The sequence below is a fragment of the Phacochoerus africanus genome, chromosome 2, assembly GCF_016906955.1.
Source record: "Phacochoerus africanus isolate WHEZ1 chromosome 2, ROS_Pafr_v1, whole genome shotgun sequence".
NCBI lineage: Eukaryota > Metazoa > Chordata > Mammalia > Artiodactyla > Suidae > Phacochoerus > Phacochoerus africanus.
Window position 1 is genome coordinate 131,948,806 of NC_062545.1, and position 10,449 is coordinate 131,959,254.

General features: G+C 43.2%; 2 protein-coding genes across 4 annotated transcripts in view; one reads left to right on the plus strand and one right to left on the minus strand.

The window, feature by feature from the left end:
• The window catches only part of NUSAP1 (nucleolar and spindle associated protein 1), a 42,652-nt gene extending 41,797 nt beyond the window's left edge, over positions 1-855 (minus strand). For both annotated transcript variants that reach the window (XM_047766664.1, XM_047766663.1), the window contains exon 1: positions 383-855. In XM_047766664.1, coding sequence (XP_047622620.1) covers positions 383-475 — 93 coding nt within the window. In that variant the 5' untranslated portion in view covers positions 476-855. The remainder of the gene's footprint in view (positions 1-382) is intronic.
• Positions 793-8,919, plus strand: OIP5 (Opa interacting protein 5). Of its 2 annotated transcripts, none has more exons than XM_047766665.1 (5): positions 793-1,175; positions 1,429-1,495; positions 3,456-3,578; positions 6,247-6,328; positions 8,648-8,919. In XM_047766665.1, the coding sequence occupies exons 1-5, from the start codon at positions 854-856 to the stop codon at positions 8,741-8,743; spliced, it is 690 nt and encodes a 229-aa protein (XP_047622621.1). In that variant the 5' UTR covers positions 793-853; the 3' UTR covers positions 8,744-8,919. The 2 variants fall into 2 exon arrangements, with proteins under 2 accessions (XP_047622621.1, XP_047622622.1); XM_047766666.1 differs by having other exon boundaries at positions 842-1,175; positions 3,480-3,578.
• The last annotated feature ends 1,530 nt before the right edge of the window (positions 8,920-10,449 follow it).

The following is a 10,449-nucleotide window of genomic DNA, read 5'->3' on the forward strand; positions in this document are numbered from 1 at the left end:
TTGCAGTTTTCCAGAAGCCTAGGCAATTATTTCTGCGACTGCCTAACAATCGGCATTTAGAAGCAGCATTCCTTTCGCTTTCTAAGCCTGCGTTTTGTAATTGAAGCCCTGACAATTACTATCGAGTACTTCAAAAAAAACCCAAGCCAAACCCTTTTGGAGCCGGGGCCTTCGTGAGCCTCCAAAAAAGTCAGCCGCAACATAAGCTGAAAACTACGGCTCCCTTTCGGTTTTGCAAAGTTACTAGGACCCTTGGGTGAACCAAACCAACCGCCCCAGGGCCAGGACAGCCGCCTCAGTCTTTCAGGTTCCCCCCCCACCCTGCCCCCATCGAGTCTTGAAAAGGCCGCTCATACTACCCCACCCGCCACCGGCCCCATACCCTGAGATTAGCCCGGAGGCCCAGATTCTTGGCCAAGTTCTGCAGGTCACTGTATTTGAAGGAGTCCAGCTCCTCCAGGGAGGACACAATCATGGCGAACTGCAATCCAGGCGACCACGAAGAAGATCAGTAACCCCCTCTCCAAAGCACAGTTGAAAACTCTGGCGCAGCTCGAAGCGTTAATCAAACCGAATTTTATAGAGAGTTTAAATTACGAATGATGCACTTCCATTGGTTAAAACTGCCTCATAGGCAGGGTCTCCCGGTATTGACCAATAGAAAGGCTTATTTCCCCTCCCAGTGACGCACGTTCTCCCCCACCCCTCGCCAACACCTGGGCGCCAAACAGTGTGTCCAGGCAACGAGTGCGCGGCAGAAACCCCGACACACGTTGTCCAATGAGGACTCAGGAACTGAGCTTGGGGGCGGGGCCTGGCGCGTCTTTGAAACGGAGGCGCGGGCTGCAGGAAGATGGCGGCGCGGCCGCGGAGGCATCGCTCGTGCTATCCAAAGCAGTCGCGGCGTGACTTTTGTGATGGCCCTAAGAAGGCGACTGACGAAGCTTCTTTTACAACTTCCATGGAGTGGGACACGCAGGTGGTGAAGGGGTCTTCGCCGCTTGGCCCCGCTGGGCTCGGTCCGGAGGAGCCCCCAGCGGCCCCGCGGCTGCCATGGTGGCTGCAGCCCGAGAGGTGCGCGGTGTTCCAGTGTGCGCATTGCTACGCTGTGCTCGCCGACTCGGTGCACCTCGCATGGGACTTGTCGCGGTCCCTTGGAGCCCTGGCCTTCTCCAGTGAGTGGGAGCAGTGTCTGGGGAAGGCGTAGGCGGGTCGAGAGGGAGTTGCGGCTTTTTATTGGGGGCTTAGAACTCACGGGGAAGAAAACGAGTTGAAAATTTGAAAGGAAATGAACTCCTTTGCCAGGGGTGGGTGGGGGCGACTTTTCGTAATTTTTTTTTGTGGCTGTGATGAGTCTTTCTGGAAGGAAGAGGTTTCCCCTTTCATTGCCTCACAGGTAGTCATTCTGACCAGTGTTTGTTTTCCTAGGAGTCACAAGTAACGTAGTTTTGGAAGCTCCTTTCCTAGTTGGCATTGAAGGTTCGCTCAAAGGCAGGTACGTACTGAGAATTCCAGATGGTCATTAAGTCATTCCCAGACTTAATGAGACCGAGGGGGGAATGGAACCGACTTGCACGAGGAGAAAACAGTTTATTCCTACCTTGTGCTAGAAGAAAAGTTTATTCCATCCATATCTGAAGGATTCTCCTTTTACCTGATTGAGTCTTGTACGAGGTTGATGTAGCAATGAAATGGAAAAGCTGTATTTGTGTGTAGGTTTTAAAGTCTGAGGGCCACATCTACCTCGCGCCTTGTGCAAGTGAGTTTAAGAAAGTTATTTCTGGAGTTCCCATCCTGGCGCAGTGGTTAATGAATCCGACTAGGAACCATGAGGTTGTGGGTTCAATCCCTCACCTCGCTCAGTATGTTAAGAATCCAGTGTTGATTTGAACTGTGGTCTAGGTTTCAGACGGCTCGGATATAATGTTGCTGGGAACCTTCATATGCCTCTGGTATGGCCCTAAGAAAACAAAACAAAAAAATGTGGCCATTCTGAATTGAAATATGCTGTGATTAAAGTTTTGAAAAATTTTAAAATATTGATTATATGTTGAAATGATATTTTTGAATAACAGGTAGCATAAAATATATTAAAAATAATTTTGGAGTTCCCATCGTTAAGCAGTTAACCAACCCAACTAGGATCCATGAGGGCACAGGTTTGATCCGTGGCCTTGCTCAGTGGGTTAAGGATCCAGTGTTGCCATGAGCTGTGGTGTAGGTGGCAGACACAGCTCGGATCCCACATTGCTGTGGCTGTGGTATAGGCCGACAGCTACAGCTCCAATTCAACCCCTAGCCTGGGAACCTCCATATGCAGTGGGTGTGGCCCTAAAAAGACAAAACAAACAAACAAACAAAAAACCTTTCACCTGTTGACAGAATTTTTTTTTTGTCTTTTTGCCATTTCTTGGGCTGCTCACGTGGCATATGGAGGTTCCCAGGCTAGGGGTCGAATCTAAGCTGTAGCCACTAGCCTACGCCAGAGCCACAGCAACACAGGATCCAAGCCATGTCTGCAACCTACACCACAGCTCATGGCAACGCCGGATCCCCAACCCACTGAGCAAGGCCAGGGATCAAAACCGCAACCTCATGGTTCCTAGTCGGATTTGTTAACCACTGAGCCATGACAGGAACTCCAACAGAAAATTTTTTAAGCAAGACTGATAGAAAATATAAAATTACTTATGGGGCTTGTGTTTTTTTTTTGTATTTTTTGTATTTTTAGGGCTGCGCCTGTGACGTATGGAAGTACCCAGGCTAGGGGTCGAGCAGAGCTGTAGCTGCTGGCCTAGGTCCCAGCAACCTGGGATCCCAGCTGTAACCTACACCACAGCTCATGGCAATGCCGGATCGTTAACCCACTGAGTGAGGGCAAGAATCGAACCTGTATCCACATGGATAATAGTCAGGTTTGTAAACCACTGAGTCAGAACAGGAATTCCTAAAATTAATTTTTTGTTATATCTTTGAAAGAAAATCCTGATTTGAGTTCCATTAATAAATTGCTTAGTAAGCCCTAATCAAGTTTATTATCATACTTCAACTGGAAATCAATTTGATGGTGGTTAATTTATATGGTCATGTGTAGTTATATACATTTATTTATTTATTTGTTTAGGGCTGCATCTGTGGCATATGAAGTTCCCAGGCTAGGGGTCACATCAGAGCTGCAACTGCTGGCCTACACCGCAGCCATAGGAACGCCAAATCCAAGCCGGATCCTTAACCCACTGAGTGAGGCCAGGGATCGAACCAGCAACCTCATGGCTCTTAGTTGGATTTGTTCTGCTGCAACACAACGGGAACTCCACAAGTTAACTTTTCTTCAATGTGACATTTCTTCGCTCTCATTTCTATTACAGTCTAATTTTTAGGAATGGGTCCAGAGACATTATTTTGTCTTTGTTCTCTGATTTTCTTTCTTATCCATATTCTGTTTTTTCCCTCAGCACTTACAACCTTTTATTCTGTAGTTCCTGTGTGATTCCCATTGGTTTCCATTTGTATTCTACCCATGCTGCCCTGGCTGCCTTGAGAGGTCACTTTTGCCTTTCCAGTGACAAAATGGTATGGTAAGTAGACTCATCTTCTGTATCAAATAAATTTTAAAAGATCTTACAAAAAGGCAGAATGTTTTTACCAGAGAAGATAGTAAACCAAATGTTGTTTCTCACAAAAGAGATGGCAGTGGGGCCAAAATAGAGTCTCATTATCATTTTAGGTGTCTCATAATTGTAATGTTAATAATCAAACCATGGAATAACTGAAAGGATATTCTTTCGCTACAGGAACTTTTAGAAGGTAAGTTTTTGCAAAATCATGTTGTAGTAGACACTGTTTGGGTTTGTGCCCAGCCCTTGTCACCCTGCCTATAGTGGGGACCTTGTGGCCATGTTTGTATTCTGTGTGATACCACTCCTGGGTGGTGGGATCAGGAATGGATACCTGACCTAAGCTAGGCCAATCATGCTTTCTACCTTAAGGATTTGAAATAACCCAGAGACACTGGTCATTTTAGATGGTGCTGGTACTGAAGTTGGGAAGTGAAAGCTCTAGGTTTAGGGTAGATGTTTTCTATGTTATGCATGTAAATAGAGAGAAATTCTGTCTTCAGAAAAAGAATGAAGCAGAGACATACAGAAAAGTAAAAATGAGGAATTCGCTGGTGGCCTAGCAGGTTAAGTATCCAACTTTGTCACTGCTGTGGCATGAGTTCAGTCCCTGGCCTGGGAGATTTTGTATGATATAGGCACAGCCAAAATAATAATAATGATAACCATGTGGCCTCATTAAGTCAGGAAAAAGTTCCCTTTTGGCTGTTCCTTCTCATGAATTACTTTGGATATTTCTTATCTAAGTATGAATTCTACCTTTTACTTAACCTTTTTGTTATTACAACAAACTGAAACATCCTTTAAAGTCTTTTTTTTTTTTTTTTTGGCTTTTGTCTTTTCAGGGCCACACCTGCAGCATATGGAAGCTCCCAGGCTAGGGGTTTAATTGGAGCTACAGCTGCCAGCTTACGCCAGAGCCACAGCAATGCCAGATTCGAGCTGTGTCTGCAAACTACACCACAGCTCATGGCAACACTGGATCCTTAACCCAATAAGCGAGGCCAGGGATCGAACCTGCAACCTCTTGGCTTCTAGTCGGATTCGTTTCTGCTATGCCACGACAGGAACTCCCAAAATCTTTCCTTGATCATTTAAAAAAAAAAAAAATACAAACAGCCATTAATGACCTAGTTTGTGCCAGGCACCATGATTACCTCACTGAGTTCTTAATATAAGAAAACTAGGGCTTGAAAATGTGCAGGAGCTGATATTTGAATCCATGTCTTAATTCTAAAGCTCATTTTCCATTCTTTAAACAGAAAATTTCCTTTTTCTCATTTAACATGCTTAGGTGTTTCTACCTTAGCAATAAATCTTATAAATAAAGCCCATCCTTTACCATGAGGTTTTCAATATGCATTAGGTACAGTATTTGTTCTTTTTTTACTGCACCTGCAGCATATGGAAGTTCCCATGCCAGAGACTGAATCTAAGCTGCAGATGCAACCCATGCTGCAGCTGTGGCAATGACGGATCCTTAACACACTGTGCCTTGGTGGGAACTCCCACTGTTAATTCTTCATTGCAGGTTTTTTTTTCTCCACACCTGTGGCATGTCGAAGTTCCCAGGCCAGGGACTGAACCCATGCCACAGCAGCCACCTGGACTGCTATGGTAACAACACCAGATACTTAATCTGGTGCTAAACCACACAAGAACTCCTATTGCAGGTTTTCAACAGGAAATATGTACTTGAGATGGACTGCTATTTTACTTTCAATTTCCAGCTGAAATTAAGTTTAAAGAGGCAGGGAAAAGTATCTTTAAATGTGTGCAAGTAACCTCAAATCTCTTTTAGAAACGGTTATAAATAGTTATTCCACCAAAACTGTAATTGAGTTTTTGCATAGGAAAGGAAGCTTTCAGTAACAAAAAATTTTAGTATAAATTTAAAAAGCAGGGCATTCCCATTGTGGCTCAGTGGTTAACGAATCCGACTAGGAGCCATGAGGTTGCCGGTTTGATCCCTGGCCTCACTCAGTGGGTTAAGGATCCGGTATTGTTGTGAGCTGCGGTGTAGGTTGCAGACACAGCTCGGATCCTGCATTACTGTGGCTGTGGCATAGGCCGGCAGCTGTAGTTCCAATTCAACCAAAATCTGGGTTCTGTTGTCAAGAAAGATTTGAGGAATGCCTATGGGGAAGACAACCAACAGTACTGGTCACGAAGTGGTTACTTTTCTTCCCATTGTGCTACACGATCTACTGGTAGAGTATGAGGCTTATATGCATCACAGTTATCCATTTGACCATGGCCTTTTGTCTTTAGTTTGTCCTAGGATAGTATTTCTTTGTTTTGTTTTTTTATCATGTCCACGGCAAGTTCCCAGGCCAGGGATTAAACCTGAACCACAGCAGTGACAATGCCAGATCTTTAACCTGCTAGACCACCAGGAAACTCCATGTCTTAACATAATTTTGACTCATGTATTCCAGGCTGGTAAAGGGTGAGACGAGATAGAGTCTCTCTGATGATGTGTTAATTGAGAGTGTTTTTCCTGTAAGATACTTGAAAAGGAAATAGTAAGAAGGCAATTTGTTGCTTGACAGATAATTGCAAGTTTGGTTCCTTGATAATTCTAACTGTGGAATGGTAGTAATACTTTCTCTCTGTATTTTCTATCTAGCTACCTCTTAAAAACAAAAGCCATAGTCGATGCAAGTGAGATGGATATTCACAACCTACCCCTACCTGAAAAGGTTGCAGAGGTAAAATTACATGATAGTTGCGTGTTTCCTTTCTCTTTCTTTCTTTCTCTTCTTTCTTTCTTCTTTCTTACTTTCTTTCTTTCTTTCTTTCTTTCTTCTTTCTTTCTTTCTTTCATTTAGTCTTTTTAGGGCTGCACCTGCAGTATATGGAAATTCCTAGGCTAGGAGTCAAATTGGAGCTGTAGCTGCTTGCCTCTGCCATAGCAACAGCAATGCCAGATCTAAGCCGTGTCTGTGACCTACACCATAGCTCATGGCAACGCCAGATCCCTAACCCACTGAACGAGGCCAGGGATCGAACCTGTGTCCTCATGGATACTAGTCAGATTTGTTTCCTCTGAACCACAATGGGGAACTCTGTGTGTTTCCTTTAATGTAGACAATTCCTGGTAATTCGTACCCATGAACTTAGGGGAAATGAAATCATAAATACCCCAGTAATCCTTTATACTTAGTTTGGCATTATTGAATTTGTGACACAAAGCAAAATCAACAGTCATAATGTCACATCTGGTTCAGGAAGAGGTGGAGAGCTGTCCTGAGCTCTGCATTCCTATATTCCTTCTCTCTGTGCTGGGAATGGATGCTGTTCTTCATAGGTCTGTCCTCTCTGCAAGCACTTTATGCCTACCTATCGCAGAGGAAAGAGGGCTGAAACCATCACTAAGAATTTTTACTTGAATATGTTTTAGGGGGTTCCCTTGTGACCCAGCGGTTTAAGGATCTAGTGTGTCACTGCAGCAACTCGAGTTGCTGCTATTGTACAGGTTCGATTCCTGGCCTAGGAACTTCCATATGCCTTGGGTGTGGCCAAAAAAAAAAAAAAAAACACCCCCCCCCAAAAAAACCCAAAAAGAATGGGCATTCCCCTTGTGGCTCAGTGGGTTACAAACCTGACTAGTATCCATGAGAATGTGGTTTTGATCTCTGGCCTTGCTTAGTGAGTTAAGGATCCAGTGTTGCTGTGAGCTGTGGTGTAGGTTGCAGACATGGCTCAGATCTGGCATTGCTATGGCTGTGGCATAGGCCTGCAGCTGCAGCTCCAGTTGGACCCCTAGCCTGGAAACTTTGATATGCCTTGGGTGTGGGCTCAAAAGAAAAAAAAAAAAAAATTAGAAAAATGAACTGGGCCTAAGAGCCCAGTTGGACACTATCAGGTACACCTAAATATGCTTTTGGTAACTGGAGTACAAAAGGGAGAAGAGAGAAAGAAGAAAAAACATTCAAGGAAATTATGGTTGAAAACTTGCTGAATTTGGGACTTCCCGTTGTGGCTTAGTGGGTTATGAACTCGACTAGTATCCATAAGGATGTAGGTTCAATCCCTGGCCTCACTCAGTGGGTTAAGGATCCAGTGTTGCCATGAGCTGTGGTGTAGGTCACAGATGTGGCTTGGATCTGACCTTGCTGTGGCTGTGGTGTAGGCTGGCAGGTGCAACTCCAATTTGACCCCTAGCCTGGGACCTTCTATATGCTGCAAGTGCAGCCCTAAAAAAGCTAACAAAACAAAACATCTTAACGAATTTGATGAAAAATAATCTGCAAGCCCAGGTAGGAAAAATGCAGAGATCTGTATCCCAGCACTTACCAGATCCTTAACCTGCTAAGCCAGGCCAGAGATCGAATGTGCATCCTTACAGACACTATGTTAGATTCTTAACCCAGTGAGCCACAACAGGAAATCCACATAGCTACTTTTGAAGACCATTAGCAGAATATTAAAGATAAACATTTATTATTGTGAACAAGAATTAGGGGCCCAACAAAAAAAAAACAAACAAAAAAAGCTTCCACTGGAGAAAGAGGGAAAGATTGGTTAATGCTTCTGTCTCCACAAGCTTTCTAACCCACTTATTCTTGTCTTCCTCCCCAAGTTTTAGAGTTATCACCAACCTGGTGATAAAGGCTAGGAAGGAGGGAAACCAGAAGCAGTGATACTCAGCAGTAGCTAGTCATATCCCATAAGAAACTTTTTATCTGTCACTTTTTATTTATTTATTTATTTTGGTCACACCCAAGGCATGTGGAAGTTCCTGGCCCAAGGATCAAACTTGAGCCACAGCAGCAACCGAAGCTGCTGTACTGACATTGAAGGATCCTTAACCCACTGCACTACAAAAGAAATCCTGTATCTGTCACCTTATTGTACTCTAGGTTTGTTGTATAAAGTTCTTTAAGGAATAGAACAAATGTACTTATGAAATGTGTTGTAATATTGCCAGTTCCCAATCACTAGCTTAAATCTGAAGTGGCTTCTAGAACCAGCATATTGACAGTTATGTTTAAGATGTCCTGATATCTATGTATTTCTGTTCCCAGCTGAAAGAGAAGATCATGTTAATGCATACTCGCTTAAATTCACTGATGAAGATTCTGAAGAAAGTGACTCCTGACCAGTCCAAGCCAGTAGATTGATCCAGAATCAAAGCTTGAGTGTCAGGGTCAGGCCTTATTGCTGTCCTCAACATCAGGTGATAAAGCCAAGTGGTGGTATACAGAGAAATTAACATGGTTCAGATGTAGCTAGCAAAATAGCAGATTCTTTCCATTTTACACTGCATAGAGGATATTTTCCTTTAAAAATATTTTAAGCTGTCCAGAGATCCCTGGTGGCTCAGCAGGTTAAGGATCTGGCCTTATCACTGCTGTGGCTTTGGTTGCTGCTGCAGCACAGGTTGGATTCCCTAGCCTGGGAACTTCTGTATGCTGTGAGCCAAATTTTTTTTTTTGGCTTTTTAAGGCCACACCTGTGACACATGGAGGTTCCTAGGCCAGGGGTCCAATTGGAGCTGTAGCCACCAGCCTACACTGCAGCCATAGAAACACAGGATCCGAGCCACATCTGCAACCTACATCTCAGCTCACAGCAATGCTGGATCCTTATTAACCTGCTAAGCAAGGCCAGGGATCGAACCTGTGTCCTCGTGGATACTGATCAGTTTCGTTAACTGCTGAGCCACCACGAGAACGCCCTGATTTTTTTTTTTTTTTTTAAACTGGAAAGAATTCTGACTTGCTGCAAAATTTGGCTCTTTAAGTTAAGGGTGCTTGAAGCCTGAGGAGCTCTTACTTTCTACTCTTAAAGAATAAGACTTAATAATACTATACTGAATCATCCTGGGGTTTTTAATTGTGTGTAGGTATGTCTACCTCAACATTTTCTTTATCTGAGTAAGTGAAAAAGGTGTTCTTATGTAGCTATTTTCTTTAATGTCTGCCTTTGCTGTTTTGGTAGACTTTCAACAGCAAATTAAATTCTTGAACTTGACATCAAATTAAGCTGGTGAGTTTTAAACAGCTTTTTGTTTGTTTGTTTGCCCAAATACAAATTACATGTTTACTCTAGGAAAAAAAATTCAGATATAGATTGTGACAAAATAATGGGTAAAATATACTCCCCCTTACATTTTTGAGAGGCAAAATATAGCATGCTGGGAAGTGAGCAGCTTCTGGAGCCAGATGATTTGGATTCACATTATGACTTGGTTACTTATTAGCCATGAATTTGAAGAATTAAAACTCTTCTTGTAAAATAGAGATTTAAAAACTAGGGCTATAGTAAGGATTAAACCAGTTAATGAATACATCTAATGTACTTAAGAGTAATGCTTAGCACATAATAAGCACTCAATAAATGCTAATTATAACCTTCATGCATGTAGACAGATACACAGAGACATTTAAAAAGGGCAATTATAAGAGTTCCTGTCGTGGTGCAGTGGTTAACAAATCCGACTAGGAACCACGAGGTTGCAGGTTCAATCCTTGCCTTGCTCAGTGGGTTAAGGATCCGGCATTCTGTGGTGTAGGTCGCAGATGCGGATCCGGCATTGCTGTGGCTCTCTGGTGTAGGCCAGTGGCTACAACTCTGGTTAGACCCCCTAGCCTGGGAACCTCCATATGCTGTGAATGCGACCCTAGAAAAGGCTAAAAGACAAAAAAAAAAAAAGGCAATTATATATTTTCACATTATTCTGCAACCTGCTCCCCACACAATAAACACCATGGGTAGCCTTCTATATCAGGCCTCACAAACATCTACAAACGACTCAATCGTATGAATATATCAGAATTTTAAATAATTAAACATAAAAGCTTCTTAAATGTTTTATGTATTTCAA

Coding starts and splice junctions, on each gene's coding strand:
- OIP5 (XM_047766665.1), top strand. CDS start 854: ATGGCGGCGCGGCCGCGGAGGCATCGCTCGTGCTATCCAAAGCAGTCG. Junction 1,176..1,428: donor TGGAGCCCTGGCCTTCTCCA/GTGAGTGGGAGC, acceptor TTGTTTTCCTAG/GAGTCACAAGTAACGTAGTT. Junction 3,579..6,246: donor TCCAGTGACAAAATGGTATG/GTAAGTAGACTC, acceptor TTTTCTATCTAG/CTACCTCTTAAAAACAAAAG.